The sequence below is a fragment of the Cetorhinus maximus genome, chromosome 7 (genome assembly GCF_964194155.1).
Source record: "Cetorhinus maximus chromosome 7, sCetMax3.hap1.1, whole genome shotgun sequence".
Classification (NCBI taxonomy): Eukaryota; Metazoa; Chordata; class Chondrichthyes; order Lamniformes; family Cetorhinidae; genus Cetorhinus; species Cetorhinus maximus.
The window spans coordinates 3,327,123-3,347,922 of record NC_135885.1 but is presented as its reverse complement, the minus strand read 5'-3'; the positions used below and the strand labels follow the sequence as shown (position 1 = coordinate 3,347,922).

Sequence of the window (20,800 nt, the reverse complement as noted above, 5' to 3'; positions counted from 1 at the left end):
CATGTGGCAGTCTGGTCAGGAAAGTGAGATCCCATGGGATACTGCGGAAAGTGGCAGGTTGGATCCAAAATTGGCTCAGTGACAGGAAACAAAGGATGTTTTTGCGAATGGAAAATGGTTTCCAGCGTTGTTCCACAGGGCTCAGTGTTGGGGCCCTTGCTGTTTGTTGTATATATTAATGATGTGGACATAATTGTGGGAGGTATGATTTGGGAATTTTGCAGATGTCAAAAATTGGCTATGTAGTTGATAGTGAAGAGGATAGCTGTCGACTCCAGAATGATACCAATGGCTTGGTTGAGTGGGCAGAAAAGTGACAAATGGAAAAGTGTGAGGTAATGCATTTGGGGAGGGCAAACAAAGCAAGGGAATACTCCATAAACGGGAGGATATTGAGAGAGGTTGAAGAAGTGAGAGACCTTGGAGTGCATGCCCACGGGTCCCTGAAGGTGTTATAGGACAGGTGGATAAGGTGGTAAAGGACGCATACGGAATGCTTTCCTTTATTGGGTGAGGTATTGAATACAAAAGCAGAGATATAGTGATGGAATTGTATAAAATGCTGGTTAGGCCACAGCTGAAATTTTGTGTGCAGTTCTGGTCACCACATTACAGGATGGACATAATTTCTCTCGAGAAAGTACAGAGAAGATTTACAAGAATATTGCCAGGGCTTGAAAATTGCAGCTATGAAGAAAGATTGGATAGGCTGGGGTAGTTTTCCTTAGAACAGAGGAGGCTGAGGGGTGACCTAATTGAGGTGTACAAAATTATGAGGGCTGAGATAGGGTAGACAGGATGGACTTGTTTCTCCTGGTTGAGGGGTCAATTACCAGGGAGCGTAGATTTAAGATGATTAATAGAAGGATTAGAGGGGACAAGAAGAAAAACTTTTTCATCCAAAGGGTAGTGGTTATCTGGAATTCACTACCTAAATCCGTGGTTGAGGCTGAAAGGCTCAACTCATTTAAAAGGTACTTGGATCTACATCTGAAGCACTGTAACCTGCAAGACTATGGACCAGGTGCTGGAAAGCAGGATTAAATGAGCTGCTAGTTTCTTTCATCTTTTTCTGTCTGGCACAGACGTGATGGGCTGAATGGCCTCTTTCTGCGCTATAACTTTTCCATGGGGAGAATTTTCTCCCCTCTGTGCGGGAGCGGGCGCGCAGCTGATTGCCACCCGCGATCGGCTGCATGCCCTCATTTTACGTGGGCGGGCCAGTTAAGGCCTGCCCAGCGTGATGCGCACCTGGAAGTGCCTGTGGGGGGCGGAGGGAGGAAGGGAGGGAGAGTCAGGGCCTGCGCTCTTTTGCGCATGCATGCGAAAGAGCACACAAATTTCCCTATGGCACAGAGCTGCCTGAGGGGAGATTAGTTTGATTATGAAGAATTGAAATTTAAAGAAATATTCAGACATGTCCTCTCATGTGACAGTGTCACATGAGCTGGGACATGTCAATGAATTTTAATAATTTTTATTCAATTTAGCCTTCATGAAACCTCATCCCGCCCGTAGATGAGGTTTCATGATAAATGCGAAGGCCAACCTTAAGGTTGGACGGGCAGCCCAGGCAACCGGCTTAATTAGATTATTAATGGCCTTAATAGGCCTTTGACAGTTCGGCGGGTGCACAGCCAACTCCGGTGCGTGCCTGCTGAACTGAAGATTAGAATGATGTGCGGTGACATCGGGACGCATGCCCGACATCACCGTGTGTCATTTTACACATTGACGAGCAGGGCCCACCCCTGCACGCTGACCAGAAGATTCAGGCCTATGGTTCAATAGGCCAAGCTTTTCTTTACTCTGGGAGAAACTGCCACTAGTAGTTCAAGTTCAATTTCGTTCATGTTCATTGCATGACCTTCCAGTGTTGTACAGTAGTCTGTCATATTTTGAACTTGGGAAAAGGAGTAGATCATTTAGCCCCTGGAACCTGTTCTGCCCATTCAATGAACTGATGGCTACCTGCCATTGACACACATCCTTTAATACTTTTGGACAGGACAACAAAATCAATGAATGTGTGGAATAGTAGTGAAGTTCCTGCTTTTTAAAACAACTTAATTCAATCCAACCTGGATCTTTTCTGGTGTGGATAGTTCTGTGACTAGCTGAATCTTGTTGAGCTTTTACAAGACCAGTTCTAATATTAATATAGTGTAATCTGATGGTTGATGCCATGGAAATTATTTTCTTACTGTTTGTTGCAGACTTGCTCAGTTGACTGCTGCTGTCTTCCTTGGAAAGGATATACCTGTGTATCTGTTTTCTACATATGTACCAACACCATTTGTGGTAAGAATTGGCTGTGATTAAAGCAAGCGTGTCTGATTCTGATACACTCATGCATGGATTAGCAGAAAGGACCCCTCATAAATCTAATGTAAGATTCTTGGTAAAAAGCTTCAAGCTTGGAATTTGTGGGAGTTTGTGGCACAATGGTTTAGATTCTGACCTTTCATTGCAGGAATATTGGTTCAAATCTAACCCATCTGATAAAGAAGACAGTCTCTTCTTACTTAACTTATTTCACTGGCTTCATCCAGTACCTTGGGGAGGTGAGGTCATTATATGAAACTATCCCCTAAATTGTAACTGACTGACACTCGGCTAGCAATCTCACTCAGGGTGGTTGATTTTGTAAGTGGGAAATTATTGCACTGACTATGTTCTGCAGCCAGGTGATGTTCTTGAAGCAGTGTATGGGGATCTTTTATTCTGCATCTCATGGCACTATCTGATCTAGGAATGCTTTAGTGTGTTTGAGCTTTTATCCCATCTGGGCTACATACAGCTTTCTATAAACACCCTCCTGGTTCCTGTACACAGAATCTACAGCACACTAACCGATCATTCAACCAATTGGTCTATGTCTGTGTTTATTCTGTACACAAGCCGCCTTTCACCCCTCATCATCTCACCCAATAGCATATCCTTTATTTCTTTCTCCCTGTTTATCTAGCTTTCCCTTAAATTCATTAATGCCATTCACCGAAACTAACCCTATGGTCGTGAGCTCCACATTATCTCCACTTTCTGGGAAAAGAAGTTTCTCCGGATTTTGTCCTTAATAGCACTGTTCAACATTTTTTCTTCCTCAGGAGGAAATGAAGGAACTTACTGTTTCTTAAAGCAGGTGATCAGTAGATGGTGGGAGACAATAAAAGTCCATGATCAAATAATCATATACTGACTTGATTTTGAATGGACAATCTTGATGAGTGAAATGGCATTTTTTCACTCTGGACTTTGCAGCTTTTAATATTTGGAGAGTTCAGACTGGGACTCAGAGCAGGAGCCCTTCCTATCCAACCTCACATTGCTTCCAGGCATTCTACACACTAATCCAAATCACTACAGCCAATGCCAGCATGGGACGCGGCCACAACCAGAATACTTTCAAAGCTCAAAAGTAAAATACTATGTATACTGGAAACCTGGAATTTAAAAGGGAGAATGCTGGAAAAAGGTCAGGTGGCATTTGTGGAGAAAGAAACAGACTTGACATTTCGGGGCAGTGACTTTCATCTGGAGTTCAACTTAGTTCATTCTGTATTACTGCTTTTTACAAATGCCTCATTTCTTTTGTGGGAAGATGCAGGAAGAATGGAGATGGGAAAGCAGGTAGTAAAGGCAGCTAACCATTTGTTGGCAATGACCTGAATTTTTTTTTCTTCCAGTCCTATGCTGTTAAGCAGCTTCGTGTTGCAGCTGGTGTGATGATTACCGCATCACATAATCCAAAACAAGACAATGGTTATAAGGTATGGTGCAGTACATGGCTGATCAGTTTGCAAAGTGCTTTGTGCACGATTTGTGAGTAGTTGACATATATTTTACACCCCTTGACGTACAGAAACAAAAGGCCAGAATTCAAAGCAGAATAGTCAGGTCTTGCTTCAAGTGGTTGTTATGGGGGAAATGTTAGACAATGATTTTAGTCCGGTTGCCCAATTGTAGCTGGGCATGGTGAAATTAAGATATTGAGTCGAGCTAGTGGAATATAGTTTCAGCACAGTTATTTTTGCGGTCTCCCTGCCTGAAATGAGTTTTCAGCAGAGTTGGGCTGCTTTATCCAATACCCCCGCCCCACCACTCCAAACCCAGCTAAGGAGGCGGAGAAAATTCTGGCTACAGATACAGTGTAATGCCCTCGCGTACCTGCCAACATTTCCATAGTTTTGAACATTTTTCTGTTCTTGTGCAGGAAGATTTCTTAAATTCAAGATTTTCATGGCTTGCAGTATGTACTGTCTGTTCTTCCCCAATTTTTGAAAGCGGCAGCTCTCCTTTTCTCTGCCCCACCCTTGCGGCATTTGTCTTCTCCTCACATTTTTATTCTTTTTGTTTCTCTTTTACCACCCCCCCCCCCCCCCGCCCCATTACCTTTATTTTTTCCTGTATATGTAATCTTCCATTCTTCTTTGGCCATTTATGTTCATATTTGATTTGTGCTGTCCGATTCCATTGCTGTAGAATCAGTTTTATCTGAACCTGTTTTCTAATCCTGTTTTAACTCTTGTCTTGTGACTGCCGTGCATGCATGCAAATGGGACAGTAGGTTGTTTATGCCATTTTGAATGACTGCATGTATGGAGTATACATCTTCCTGTGGAGCAGATGGTGGTTTGATAATTCTAGAAATGGGTATGCTGTACACCACTAACTTTTAATTTTAGTGCGGGGCATGCTCTCCCAGATAAAGTGGATGTTTGACACTATATTTTGCATATTTTCAAGATATCCACTGGATATGTAAAATTGGAAGGGTGTAATTGCACCTTGACAAGTTCACAATTACTTGCCATGATCATGGAAATATATAGAAATGAGGACAGAATGTACGACTTTAGAGTTCTCTCCATAGACCATAGTCCAATTTTTCCCCGTCTGCTAATTTGCTTCATCTGAAGATGACACTTGTTCTTGATTGAAAAGTGGTAGAATTCAATAACACCTAATAGATTTTTTTACTACATTTTTGCAAAAGTGAGCATCCCCATGCCTTCAAAAATAAAAATAAAGTGGCCATACCATAACTTGGACCAGGATTTTTTTTTAAACAGTGGTCATTTAGATTGTCAGATGACAGCCCACTTGTAGATTATCAGCTTTTCTTAATGTCCTTCCTGTAAAACTACAGGAATTCCTATAGATAAAGCACTGCCTTTGCTTCATTATCCTTTGAGAAGAACCACACTGGCTGAGTGTTCCCAAATCTGACCTTGAACTAGACAGTCTGATTTGTTATTAAGCTGTCTGGAAATTTCTGAAATAATGGAAAGCTGGCATCAAAAATCACTTTAAATATCAACCTTTTTTTTTCGGAAAAAAATTATAATTAGCTGCTGAAGTTTTCAATAACTATTCATCAGCAGGAAACCAAACTTTTGAGTTTGAGCCCTGGTCTGATCCCGCATCACTTGTGCTGCCTCTGGTTCAGTCTTTACCAAAAGTGACCTGAGGAAGGTGGTGGAGCAGAAAAGAAATGAGACTTTAATTCGGGATGAATAACGCTAAAGTGGTTTTGTGCCTTTTACTAGAAACAGAGAGAAAGGGGGTCTCCCTCCCCTTTCCATAGCCAACAGACGAGACAAAATTCTAACACAGAACATTCTGTAGACTCTTTGAATTTAAATTTAACAGTAAGATGTTATTTCTGTCCTATCTGACAGGTTTACTGGGAAAATGGAGCTCAGATTGGCTCTCCTCATGATAAAAAAATCTTAGCGAGTATTGAAGAAAGCTTGGAACCCTGGCAGGAGTCATGGAATGAGAACTTGCCTGATATTAGCCCTTTGCGGCAGGACCCTCTGAATGAAGTCTGTGCACTCTACGCAGAGGATCTGAAAAAGTTGTGCTTCCACAGGTTAGAGCTGAGTACTTTCTGCTTTGTATAGGGCACATGTGCTAAACCAGGCACAATGGAACAAATTTTATTGCATTATTATTTATTGTCTTTTTATTTCTATAACATTTGTCATAATTGAACCTGATTAATATCTTTCATAATTGAAATTTTGCCCCCATTTTTCTCTTTCATTCTCTTCTTTCTCCCCTCTTCGGAAGTAGCTAGCTGTTGCCATGATACAATTCCACAGGTTTGTTGGCCTTTCAGAACTTCGCTCTTGACAGTGGGTGGGTGTCAGTGGGCTACTCATCATTATGGAGGTGCATCACATCAGATCTTTTTCACTGGTGTCCTATGTCTGTGTTTTTCAGTAGCGAGCGTGGGATAGTGAACAGAAGTAGGAAACATAATCAGATGTGTTTTCTTCCTCTTCAGAGCACAGAGGAAATGCAGCCAGGTGTAGCACCCCAACTACTTCTGTTTTTCATTTATTCAAATGATGTGGACATGGCTGGTAAGGCCAGTATTTATTGTCCATCACTAGTTGCCCAAGAGAAGATGGTGGTGAGTTACCTTCTTGAATAAAATTGAATGGCTTGCTAGGCCATTTCAGAGGGCGGTTAAGAGTTGACCACATTGCTGTGGGTTTAGAGTCACATGTAGGCCAAACCGGTTAAGGCCGACAGATTTCCTCCCCTGAAGGACATTAGAGAACCAGATGGGGTCTTTTTTAACTTAATCTTCCACGGAAGTGGCGTCGCTGGCTAGGCTAACGTTTATTGCCCATCCCTAATTGTCCTTGAGAAGACGATGGTGAGTTGCTGCCTTGAACCGCTGCCGTCCATGTGGTGTAGGTACACCTACAGTGCTGTTAGGAAGGGAATCCCAGGATTATGACTCAGTGACAGTGAAAGAATGGTAATAAAGTTCCAAGTCGGGATGGTGAGTGGTTTGGAGTGGAACTTGCTGCTACCCTTGTTCTTCTAGGTGGTAGAGGTCACAGGTTTGGAATGTGATGTCGAAGGAGGCTTGGTGTGTTGCTGCAGTGCATCTTAGAAATGGTACACACTGCTGCCACTGTGTGTCGGTGTTAGAGGAGAAAATGGTTGGGGTGGTGGATGGGGTGCCAGTCAAGTGGGCTGCTTTGTCCTGGATAGTGTCAAGCTTCTTGAGTGTTGTTGGCGATGCACTTATCCAGCTTGTGGAGAATGTTCCATCACACACCTAACTTGTGCCTTGTCGATAGTGGACAGGCTTTGGGGAGTCAGGTGGTGATTTACCCCCCGCAGAATTCCCTGCTTCCACCTGTTCTTGTAGTTACTGTGTATTTATATGGCTAGTCCAGTTCAGTTTCTGGTCAATATAACCCCCATAATATTGATGGTGGGGGATTCCGTGATGGTAATTCCATTGAATGTCATGGGGAGGTGGTTAAATTCTCTCTTGCTGGGGATGGTCATTGCCTGGCACTTGCGTGGCACGAATGTTACTTGCCACTTGTCCACCCAAGCCTGAATGCTCTCCAGGTCTTACTGCATATGGACACTGACTGCTTCAGTATCTGAGGTGTCACGAGTGGTGCAGAACATTGTGCAATCATCAATAAACATCCCCACTTCTGACCTTTATATTGGAAGGGAAGGTCATTCATGAAACAGCTGAATATAGTTGGGCCTGGGACACTACCCTGAGGAACTCCTGCAGTGATGTCCCGGGGCTGAGATGATTGACCTCCAACAACCACAACCATCTTCCTTTGTGCAAGGTATGACTCCAACCAGTGGAAGGTTTTCCCTCTGATTCCCATCGACTGCAGTTTTGCTCGGACTCCTTGATGCCATATTTGGTCAAATGTGGCCTTGATGTCAAGGGCAGTCGCTCTCACCTCACCTCTGGAGTTCAGCTCTCTTGTCTGTGGTTGGACTAAGGCTGTAATAAGGTCAGGAGTTGAGTGGCCCTGGTGGAACCCAAACTGAGTGTCAGTGAGCAGCTGAGTAAGTGCTGCTTGATAGCAGCACGATGACCCCTTCCATCACTTTTACTGATGGTGGAGAGTAGACTGAAGGGGTGTTAATTGGCTGGGTTGGATTTTCCCTGTTTTGTGAACAGTACATACATGGACTGTTTTCCACATTGCCAGGTAGATGCCAGTGCAGTATCTGCACTGGAACAGCTTTGAATTTCCTGCCACAAAACCATTGTTGAAGCGGAATCCATAAATTCTATTAAGATTAGATAGAGTATTAGATTAAAAACTGGTGAAGTACGATGAGCTAGGAAAGTGAGCAATGGAGCTGCAATGATCATTTTGCTGGAGTGTATGTGTGTGCAGCATACATATACACATTTGGGTTCAGGACTAGGCACAAGCTGGATTTCAATCCCTCCAGGGTCAAATATAGATAGATGCTACCTAGCTTGACACTTACAGAATTACTATTTGAACAAGGTAGAGGAAACCTTTCAAAGCCAGCACAGAGCAGTGAAGCAGCATCTTCAGGAGGGGCACTAAGAATTTCTTTTTAATCACAATTATGCTAATACTTTTTTTAATAGTTAATCAGTTGGATCATTTTGGCGTCAATTTTGGAAACATTTGTTTTGTACCTTTTCAACTTTGAAAATGAATCCAACAGGAAGAAATGTAATTGTTGCCAGCAATCGATCTTGCTGTTTACTTGCAGAATGGGCAAATTATTGCAAGTGAATGGGAAGATCGCTTATTAGTTGGAGGGTGCAAGTCTAGGTAGGATAAAGGAACAAAGGGATCGGCAGAATACACCAATCACCAAAAGTTATGTGCCACAGATTAGCAAGGCCGTTTTAAAATAAAAATAAACCAAGCAGTATGCTTTATTTCTGGAGGGATAGAATTGAAATTGAAATGTAGGGAAGTTATATCAAACTTTGGGCCACACTTGAGTATTGCATGCAGTTCTGGTCACCATGTTATAAAGAAGGATATAGAGGTACTGGAGAGAGTGCAGAGAAGATTGATAAGGATGATGCGTAGGTGTACATATCAGGAAAAAATTGCCAAGTTGGTCTCTTCTGTTTTTCTCTTGGGAGAACAAAGAAGGTTGAGGGATAACCTGATGAAAGTCTTTAAAATTATGAAAGGTTTAACAAAGAATGGGGATAATGTGAAACTTAGTGATTGAAGTGAATAGTATAAATGCATATAAGGGTGGAAGCTAGACAAACATATGAGGGATATATTTTGGGTGAAGAAAGGCGGATGAAGCATTAACACTGGCATAGACTGGTTGGGCTGAATGGCCTGTTTCTGTGCCACATAACATATTTAATCCTATGTAAACCTTCAACGTCTGACAATAAAGGCATTTGATAAGGTAAATAGAAACTATTTTCTCTGATGGGGGGAGTCCAGAACAAGGGGGCAGAATCTTAATTAGCTAGATTGTTCAGGGATGGTGTCAGGAAGCACTTCTTCGCAAAAAGGGTAATGGAACATTCTCACCCCAAAAAGCTTTTGAGACTGGGTGTGTGGTGGGCTGAAATGAAAATTTCAACACTAAATTGATAGATATTTGTTGTGCAGGGAACTTAAGGGTTACAGATGGATGGCATTAAGAAATAAATCAGCCATGATCTAATAGAATGGTGGAACAGGCTTGAAGGGCTGAATGGCCTGCTCCTGCCCCTAAGCACAGGTATCAAGTGAAACACTGACCTCAGTTTTGGGGCTTAGATGGATGGTAGAATCTTTCTGGGAGGCTTACATTGGAAAGTTTATCTTTGGTTGCAATATCTTGTTGTGTCTTTCGTTTATCTAAGCTCAACATACTTGTCATTGTGGACTACTGCTTGTTGGTATTTTTGGACACAGCTCCATGGGAATGGGAAATCAATCATTTTGAAATGATTGTTCTCGATTACAAGTGTAAAATAGGCATACAGTTAGGTCATGTCTGATGTAATACTGAGATAAAAACAAAAAACTGCGGATGCTGGAAATCCAAAACAAAAACGGAATTACCTGGAAAAACTCAGCAGGTCTGCTGAGTTTTTCCAAGTAATTCTGTTTTTGTTCTGATGTGATACTGTTGTGCTAAACCTGCATCAAGCCCTGTTACCATATCATCTTTGTGCTCACTGACGTACATGGGTTCCCAGTCAAGCAACGTCTTGATTTTAAAATTCTCATCCTTGTTTTCAAATCCCTCCATGGCCTTGCCCTTCCCCATCTCTTATCTCCTCCAACAGCACAACCCTCTTGAGATATCTGTGCTCCTCCGCTTCTGGCCTCTTGTGCATTTCCAGTCATAATTGGTCCACCATTGGTGGCTGTGCCTTCAGTTGCCTAGGCCCTAAATTCTGGAATTCTCTCCCTAAACCTCTCCACCTTGCCTTCCTCCTTCAAGACACTTCTTAAAACTGACCTCTTTGAACAAGCTTTTGATCATCTGACCTAATATCGCCTTGTGTGGCTCGGTGTCATACTTTGTTTTATAATGTTCCTGTGAGTCACCTTGGGATGTTTCATTACATTAAAGGTGTCATATAACTAGAAGTTCTTGTGCTTCTCTGATAGTATACGATATTTTATTGGATTCTTGCTTTATTCTGCTGGCAGCTGCAATAGTTTCAGAATGACTTGTTCTAAATGTTGCAACTTCCTGCATTTATTCCTGAAATGTCTATCCACTATCCCATTTTGAGTCTCCCTCCATCCCTGGTTGAGAAGGTGACCTTGCCAACAATAGTCTTTAGACCAGACCTGAACCAATGTGCAAGAGATCTAGTGATGCTGTTCTTTCTGCTCGATTTTTATTTTCCCCTCCAGTCAGGACCTCCCACCGGCTGAGATTGAGAACATTTTGTGTGAATTGTCTATTTTTATTGATTGACTGGATCTCTTTATAAAGCTAAGTGCTGTATATTAAATTTAGAATTATCAAGGAAGTTACATATATTTTGAAATGGAAAAGGAAGGAACTTTAGGATATCCCAAAGCATGTCACAGTCAATGCTACTTTTTGAAGTGTAGTCACTGTTGTGATGTAGGAAATGCAGCAGCCAAATTGCAAACTGATCCCACAAACAGCAGTGAGATAAATTACCTGATGATCTGTTTTTAGTGGTGTTGGGGAGATTTGCTGGTGCTGTAGGGGAGGGTTTAAATTAGCTTGTCAGGGGGCTGGGAACCCGAGAGGGAATTCAGTTAGGAGAAAAACAAAACTGGTAAAAGTAGTAAGTGAAAGTGGAAAGTAGCAGAAACAAAGACCAGTATCAAATAGAGTCAAAATATTGCATAATGTTAAAAGGCAGAATTAAAAGGCACTTTATCTGAATGCAGGCAGAATTCACAACAAGGAAGGTGAATTGATGGCACGAATAAAAGTAAATGGGTATGATAAAATTGTCATTATGGAGGTGTGGCTGCAGGGGACCAGGACTAGGAACTAAATATTCAAGGATCTTTGACATTTGGGAAGGAGATGCAAAAAGGAAAAAAGGTGCAGTAGCGCTGTTAATAAGGGATGAGATCAGTACATTAATGAGAGAGAATCTTTGATTAGAAATACAAGATTTCCAGGTACTGATGACATAGAGATATGGGGGTAGTGTGGGAAAGTGGTGTTGAGATAGATGATCTAGTTGATTGTTGGATTAGGTACAAGAGGCTGAATGGCCTACTCCTATTTTCCTATCCCCATATTGGTCTGAGCATTGTGCTTGCTTAAATGCACAAGCCTGCATTTCACTCTCTATTGTGTAGCCTTTTGTCTGGTTGTTCTGTAAACAGGACTAGCTATTGTGCTAGAATGGGTAACATTACTCTTGATTTAGCTTTCTCGTACTCTTCTGTCGGAGATGCTGGGTCTTAGTTTGGTGCTTCTACCAATAACAAGGTGGAGATCAGAACATGCCATATGGATTCGTTAGCCCCACACACTGAATACATCACGGAATGCCACCACATCATGTAGATTCATAAATTGTGTTGGATGATTTTTTTTAAAAATGGAGATAATGTGCTCATACAAGTGAGTCTGTATGTATTGTGCAATTATGGAGTTTATCCCTCTTGATACTCGCTATCAGACAAAGACCTCTCAGATTAGGTTAACTTCATAGTTTTCCTAAAACAGGCAATGTACTGTAATCTCTCTCATGCTTGCGCTGTCTTGAAGCAAGAAGGGTGCTTGTCACAGAGTCCGTGGCAAGAGCTTGCTCGTGGAGTCTTTTAATGTGGTGATGCTGTTGTGCTGCAGCTACCATGTGGCTCTGGCTGATCAGGAAACTTTCCTGCTCTTACTGTCTGCCATTGGCGTCTCCTATAAGATTTATGGGTTGACAAGCAATCTGCTTGGTCATGCTATGCATGCACCTTGCACTGTAATCTAATCCTCAATCTAATCCTCCACTGGGATGATACTTCCAGTTTATACATCAGCCATTCTTGTGGCTGCTTGAGTAAGGTCATTTGATTGTAAATAATACATTATGAAACCATGCCTCATCTTACTGCAACGAGACTTGGACAACATTCATGCTTGGGCTGATAAGTTACATTCGCACCCCACAAGTGCCTGGCAATGACCCTCTCCAATAACAGAGTCTCTAACCATCTCTGCTTGATATTCACTGGAATTACCATCATTGAATCAATATCCTGGGTGTTACCATTGACTAGAAACTGAGCTGGACCAGCCATATAAATACTGTGGCTACAAGAGCTGGTCAGAGGCTGGGAATTCTGTGGTGAGTAACTCACCTTCTGACTCCCCAAAGCCTGTCCGCCATCTACAAGGCACAAGTCAGGAGTGTGATGGAATACACTCCACTTGCATGGATGAGTGCAGCCCCAACAACGCAAGAAGCTCAACACCAACCAGGGCAAAGCAGCCCACTTGATTGGCACTCATCCACCACCTTCAACATTCACTCCCTCCTCCAGCACCGACTTACAGTGGCAGCAGTGTGTACTATTTACAAGACGCACTGCAGCAACTCACCAAGGCTCTTTCGACAGCACCTTTCAAACTTGTGACCTGTACCACCCAGAAGGACAAGGGCATAGGAACAGGAGTAGGCAATTCAGCCCATGGAGTCTACTCTGCCATTCAATATGATCATGGCTGATCATCCATTTTAAATGCCTTTTTCCCCACACTATCCCCATATCCCTTTATGTAATTGGCATTTAGAAATCTGTCAATCTCTACTTTAAACATACTCAATGACCGAGCTTCCACAGCCCTCTGGGGTAGAGAAATCCAAGATTCACAACCCTCTAAGTAAAAAGAATTCTACTCACTTCAGTTCTAAGTGACTTCCCCCTCATTTTAAAATTGTGTACCCTGTTTCTAGGCTCCCAAACCTGGGGGAACATCTTATCTGCATCTACCCTGTCTATCCCTTACAATATTTTGTAGGTTTCAATGAGATCACCTCTCATTCTTTGAAGCTCTCGAGAATACAGGCCCAGCAGACACCTGGGACCACCACCATCTGTAAGCTCCCCTCCAAGCTATATGCCATCCTGACTTGGGACTATATCGCTGTTCTTTTCACTGTTGCTGGGTGAAAATCCCTTCATAATACTGTGTACCTACACCACATGGACTGCAGTGGTTCAAGATGGCGGCGCACTGCCGCCTTCTTGAGGGAAATTAGGGATGGACAATAAATGCTGGCCTATCCAGCAAGATCCACTGAAAAAATACTTAAAGTAGGCCTCAGTACCTTAGGGGGAAGAATATTTACCCAAGTTCCTTGTGTGATTTAACTGTCCCTGTTGTTTTTTATTTTGTCTGTTTGGTTGAATTGCAACTGAACAGACTAATTTGAGATCAATGCTTCAGGCATTTTTGAAGAGCATCTGTGTGACAGTTGATTATTGTACCCTGCTCCATGTCCCATGAAATTGATGTTGCCTTGTTTGCTCGCAAGTAATTATCTTAATCACATCCTTTTTTTTCAATTAAACTCTCCTTCAGTGCTGTGTCAAATCTAGATTATTAATGTGGTTTCTTTTTCATTTACAAGTGTGCCATGATTTAAATATAGGCGGCCGGTGACTAGTGGAGTTCCGCAGGGGTCAGTGTTGGGACCACAACTTTTCACTTTATACATTAATGATCTAGATGAAGGAACTGAGGGCATCCTGGCTAAGTTTGCAGATGATACAAAGATAGTTGGAGGGACAGGTAGTATTGAGGAGGCGGGGAGGCTGCAGAAGGATTTGGACAGGTTAGGAGAATGGGCAAAGAAGTGGCAGATGGAATACAATGTGGGGAAGTGTGAGGTCATGCACTTTGGTAGGAAGAATAGAGGCATAGACTATTTTCTAGATGGGGAGAGAATTCAGAAATCTGGAGTGCAAAGGGACTTGGGAGTCCTAGTCCAGGATTCTCTTAAGGTTAACTTGCAGGTTGAGTCGGTAGTTAGGAAGGCAAATGCAACGTTGGCATTTATTTTGAGAGGACTAGAATATAAAAGCAGGGATGTGCTGCTGAGGTTTATAAGGCTCTGGTCAGACCACATTTAGAATATTGTGAGCAATTTTGGGCCCCGTATCTCAGGAAGGATGTGCTGGCCCTAGAGAGGGTCCAGAGGAGGTTCACAAGAATGATCCCAGGAATGAAAGACTTAACATATGAGGAACGTTTGAGGACTCTGGGTCTATACTCGATGGAGTTTAGAAGGATGAGGGGGGATCTGATTGAAACTTACAGAATACTGAAAGGCCTGGATAGAGTGGATGTGGGGAAGATGTTTCCATTAGTAGGAGAGACTAGGACCCGAGGGCACAGCCTCAGAGTAAAGGGAAGACCTTTTAGAACAGAGATGAGGAGAAACTTCTTTAGCCAGAGAGTGGTGAATCTATGGAATTCATTGCCACAGAAGGCTGTGGAGGCCAGGTCATTGAGTGTATTTAAGACTGAGATAGATAGGTTCTTAATTGGTAAGGGTTGGTAAATTGGTAAAGGTTACGGGGAGAAGGCGGGAGAATGGGATTGAGAAACTTATCAGCCATGATTGAATGGTGGAGCAGACTTGATGGGCCGAATGGCCTAATTTCTGCTCCTATGTCTTATGATCTTATGGACACAGCCAATGGTAAAATCTGAGTTGTTTAAATCCCGGAAGGAAACTTGAAATAACTGTCATAACCATTTGTATGTTTGAGGTATAGGCTTTGAATTCAGTTATAATTAGTCCACCAAGTCTCAAGAGGTTTTTATAAAACTAAATTAAACATTTATTAATTAAAATATTGTAAGCACATACATTTGTCTACAAATTACTACGATAATAACTTCTAAAAAAATCCTCTAATTAATCTGACTCTCAGTTACATCTCCGTTAAGGCGACAGTAAAACACAGATTTAAACAGACCCCTGGCAAAGCACACTCTGGACAGTCAAATTCAAAATGAGTTTCTTTCAGCTCTGGGTCCCTGCAGACAGCGGCTCGAGGCTTACAGGCTGGAGGCTTTAGATCTTAGAATCCCTCATATTTTACCAACAGCCTTCTCTTCCTTTGTACATATTTTCCTCTTTGAATGCAAATCATTATTGTATCACTAGGTTATTTGAATTTTACCTCTTCTAACAATAAAACCCTTTCATAACACAAATTTTATTAGTAAGCTTTGGAAAAAGTAAACACATTGTTTGGCTTCTTCTGGCTAGGTGTAATATTTTACCCATTCTGTTTGAATGGTTTATTTTAAAAATGCAAATTGCCCCATTTACACTTCACCTATTACTTCCCTATGTTTACCTATTAACATTTCAAACCTACTTTTCTTTTATACATTAAAGCCTCTAGGCCAGCTGGCTTTAATCCAACTAAGACACACAGACACAGACACCTCTAGAACTCTATTTTAAAATAATTTCCAATAATATTTTAGACATTATTATATCTTCTTGACAGTTGTTCAGTTTAAACCTGATAATTGCCAACTATGAGGTTCATTTAATTAAACAAGTCCATTTGTTCAGTTTTAAGCCCCTAGAAAAAGCTTCTGTATTGATTCACTTGCTTAAGGCAGTGAGTTGCCAGTATACAAAAAATCCCAGCTATTTCTTTCCCCCTCCGCCTGAAGGCATTGACTCCACGCTATTACTCTACAGTCACTTATGCAACTCTTGCACCAACTTACGCACTGAATGTCAGCATTGGCCTCAGCACCTCCGTGTTGGGAAGAGGAAGACTGGTCAAGGTTTCATGATGCTATTGAGCAATCCCTGTTGTAGGCATTGGGAAGAATTCATTTGGATTTGAAGATGATTTCACTAGGTTTGAATAGCTTCTAGGCACTTGCAGTTGAGACTCTGATGTGAGCAATGGCCAGTTGGATGAAGTACCAAAGGGAGTTAGTGCCTCCAGGAAAGAAGACAATTGATAGACAAAGGAAGAAGAGGGAAAAACAAACTTGAACAATCAATTGGTGCCTGAGTGCAAGGGTAGTCTGTCCATTATCTACAAGGCACAAGTCTAGAGTGTGATGGACTTGCCTGGATGAATGCATCTCCAACAATACTTGAAGCTTGACACCATCCCCTCTCTCTCTCCCATCTAGTGAACAAATAAAGAAAAAAAGAAAATTACAACAGATGATAGAAATCTGAAATGCAAACAGAAAATATTGGCAAGACTCAGCAATGTCAGGCAGTGTCTAATGAGAGAGAAAGCTGATGATGATCTGCTTGATGATCATTGGTCAGTTCTGATGAGAAGTCATCGACCTGAAACATTAACCCTCCATTCCTCTCTCCACTGATTCTTAAAGACAAGAGTTTTGTGTGGTCCCTTTCAGCTGGTAACCATGATGTTTGTGTGTACGGTGTGTGTATTTCCTTGCCATCAAATAGTTTAAATAAATTCCAGCAGCAGACTTTTTTTGTATATTTTTTTTTAATAAGAGAAGATTTATTGATTATCACACACATGCCCTGGATGTTTGAACGCAACGTATCAATCCCTCGTCTCTCTCACACAAACACACACACAAAAGGTTAGATACTTCAAGTTAAAGCCGTAATTATTATAAATTGAATTTATAACTTGGTCTTTGTTTTGATGCAGGCCTGTTGTTGTCTTAGTTAAGTTGAAACTTGAAAATCTCAATGCAATCAGGCAGCATCAAAATAATTTTGTGAAAGGGAAATTATGTTTGACTAATTTATTGGAGTTCTTTGAGGAAATAACAAACACCATTGGAGTTTTTTTATTCATTCATGGGATGTGAGTGTCCTGACATGTGCCCTGCAGATGGTGGACAGGCTTTATGGAGTCAGGAGGTGAGTTATTGTCTGCAGAATTCCCAGATTCTGACCTGCTCTTGTAGCCACAGTATTTATATGGCTGCTCCAGTTCAGTTTCTGTCAATGGCAACCCCCAGGATGTTGATAGGGGAGGGATTCAGCGATGATAATGCCATTGAATGTCATGGGGAGATGGTTAGATTCTCTCTTGTTGGAGATGGTCATTTCCTAGCACTTACGTGGCGCGAATGTTACTTGCCACTTATCAGCCCAAGCCTGAATGTTGTCCAGGTCTTGCTGCATTTGGACATGGACTGCTTCAGTATCTGAAGAGTTGCAAATGGTGCTGAACATTCTGCATTCATCAGTGAACGTCCCCATTTCTGACCTTAGGATGGAAGGAAGGCCATTGATGAAGCAGCTGAAGATGGTTGGGCCTAGGATACTACCCTAAGGAACTCCTGCAGCAATGCCATGGAACTGAGATGATTGACTTCCAACAACCACAACCATCTCCTTTGTGCTCAATATGACTCCAACCAGTGGGGAGTTTTCCTCCTGATTCCTGTGGATTTCAGTTTTGCTAGGGCTCCTTGGTGTCACACTTGGTCAACTGCTGCCTTGACATTAAGGGCAGTCATTCTCTCCTCACCTCTTGATTTCAGTTCTTTTGAGGGTAGTGAATCTGTGGAACTGTCTTCCCCGGAGAGTGATGGAGGCAGGTCATTGAATATTTTTAAGGCAGAGGTATATAGATTCTTGACTAACAAGGGAGGAGGTAGTCTGAATGTGGAGTTGATGCCACAATCAGATTAACCATGATCTTATTGAATGGTGGAGCAGGCTCAAGGGCTAAGTAGCTTACTCCTGCTCCTAATACCTATGTTCTTATGCTTAGTTGGAATGAAGGTTTTTTAAAAAAAACAAAGGATTCTCATGAAACTATGAAGCCTCTTGTTCTCAGGTGGACTGAGACATTGGAATAAGTACAATACTTTGGCTGCATTTGAAAACTTTCAGCTGTAATGTTTCAGCTGCTGCAGATATTTCTAACACATATACCCAGAACAAAGCAATTCTGTATTATATTGCATTCCCTGACTGTTAATTTCAGTTACATCAATGTTAGCACTTCTGGGACCTAGACCATCATGATACAGTAGCGGCTGACATTGATCATTCAGTTTTATCTCTGTCCCAACTTGAGCTCAAATAGTCTCCTTAGTTCACTATGGCACCTTGATTTCATATTCCTGCAATGCTGGTTTGAGGTGTAAGCTTCACCGATGGCTGCAAATTACCTTATTCAGGTCCATGTTTAACCAAATATTGGCGACAGAATCAAATGCTGTCCATGTTTAATTATCCATTGTCACATGTTTAGTTGCTGCCATCTTAACAGAGTTTGTGGCCACTTTTCACAAAGTATGATCTTACAGTCTATAATGTCCAATATCCTCATGCTTGTACTGAGTGTGACAAGTTGCTGCCTGACCTGGGTATTTCCAGTAGTTTCGATCATTAATTTTGGACTGTAACAATGTAGAAAGGGGGAAATACTTAACCAATCTATTTGTTTTAAACACATGTTCAAAATATCAGGAATGGTTTGCAGAAAATTCTGAAAAATCAATAAAATGTTATGTGCTTCTTTAACCCTAAATCCTTATGCACAGTACAGTGCAGAATAATGAGATGGCTGGCAAGGAAATACAAAGCAGTATTTCTGATGGTATCCTTAACCAAAAAGCTCCAGTGCCATTTAACTACTGTTGAACTTCAAACTTTGAAATACTGCCTTGAGTAAACTGCCAGTTAGGTCTTGTCATTTCAAATACAACCAATAGTTTGATTTTGAAACTTGGTTTAATAAACTTTTGAACAGTGGATACACTGAGCACAAAAGCTGTGGTGTACACTTAGCAGCATTTGACTGAAGTACAATGTACACAGTGCATTAAGTCTCACATTTTGCATTTTACAATGGATATCTGAAGTCTAACCTGACTTAGCGTTAAGAATTATTATGGTCATAATTTTAATCATTTTCAAAATGTCTTTTGCTTTTTAAGTGAAAACTAACACAACACTCCATATGGAGCTTTGCCAATAAGTTGCAGGCATTAAAAACAATAAACTTTCGATTGCGGGTAGAAGCCTTCAAATTGAATTGTAGCTTTTGACTGCCTTATTGCCTGCACTTATGGTGTAACTCTTAATGGGTGACCAGCAATTACATCCATGTATCCTCTAATTTTCATCTTTTAGTTGACACTTACCCATTGTATGTTGATGCAATTCAAATGATACTTCCATCTTCTGTTTGTCCATTTATTGCCATCTCTATTTTACGTAGCTACCCAATCCAGCCAGCTACTTTCTCCAAATTCCTCAAATCTTGATCCTTTCAGGACTTATTGCAGTGCCATCTTTCTTTCTCGGGAACTGTTGGACTCCTCATTTCTCTGCCCAGTCTTCTGCCTATAATCTTTAGACATTTCGAGCATTACCTATATTTCCTAACTTGGTTCTTCTCTCCTACTTTTGGCACTCATTTGTACTGTTGCCCTTGAACTGGTTTCTCAATTTTAAAAAAGAAACTTGATTTGAGCAATTGTTTTTAAATTTGTTCTCTACATACTATTTATGCACTAATTTAAAAATTTCCCTCCTACCCGCCCCCACACAACCCCCCCGACGGAGGGAAACTTAAAAGAATTCCAGTGAATTTGTCCCATGTGACCCATTGCCTCTGTTATTTCCATGCTGAATTCCTTTATGTTAACGTTACGTTACGAAGTGTCTTGTAAAACGTCATGAATCAAATAGCCCATTTTTGATTCTACACTGACTGACTGACTGATTTATAATCCTGAGATTGGCTTTTCCCCTTGAACACCATGGGAAGAATTTTCCGGTCGGTGAGTGGAAGTGGGACTGGGACCCACTCGCTGACGCGTAAAATGACGCGCAGTGGGTGCCCCAAAGTCACCATGCATCATTTAGATTGTCAGTTCGGTGGGTGCGCAACCAACACGGCTGCGCGCCCGCCAAACTGTCAAAGGCCTATTAAGGCCATTAAGAAAGTAATTAAAGTTGTTAAGAATGCTACCCGTCCAACCTTAAGGTTGGCAGGCAGGCGAAGAGCCCAGGCGGCCTTCGCGTTTTTCATGAAACCTCATCCACGGGTGGGATGAGGTTTCATGAAGGGTTTATTAATTAAATAAAAAATTTTGAAAAGATTAATGAACATGTCCCAGCTCATGTGACAGTTTCACATGAGGGGACATGTCCTTTAAAATTTTTTTAACCTTTATTAGATTGCACACGTGAAAAAGCGCAGGCCCTGACTCGCGGAATCCCCCCCCCCCCCCAGGGAGCGCAAAGCGCTTTCGGCTGTGCGTCACACTGGGAGGGCCTTAATTGGCCTGCCCGCGTAAAATGCCGATCAGAGGTACCAATCGGGTTCATGCTCGCTCCTACCCGCCCCCACACAACCCCCCCGACGGAGGGAAAATTCAGCCCCATGGAACTTCCAACTTTCAACACCTGCCCCTTTACTTCCCCTCTCCTCACCATCCAAGGGTTCAAACACTCCTTTCAAGTGAAGCAGCATTTCACTTGCACTTCCCTCAATTTGATCTACTGCATTCACTGCTCCCAATGCGGTTTCCTCTACATTGGAGAGACCAAACA

The 20,800-nt window shown here is 41.9% G+C and overlaps 1 protein-coding gene across 1 annotated transcript in view; it reads left to right on the top strand.

Annotated features, from left to right (window-relative positions):
* Positions 1–20,800, top strand: part of pgm2l1 (phosphoglucomutase 2-like 1) — a 112,223-nt gene that overhangs the window by 37,447 nt on the left and 53,976 nt on the right. The window contains exons 4-6 of the mRNA XM_078544977.1: positions 2,217–2,301; positions 3,687–3,770; positions 5,682–5,875. Coding sequence (XP_078401103.1) covers positions 2,217–2,301; positions 3,687–3,770; positions 5,682–5,875 — 363 coding nt within the window. The remainder of the gene's footprint in view (positions 1–2,216; positions 2,302–3,686; positions 3,771–5,681; positions 5,876–20,800) is intronic.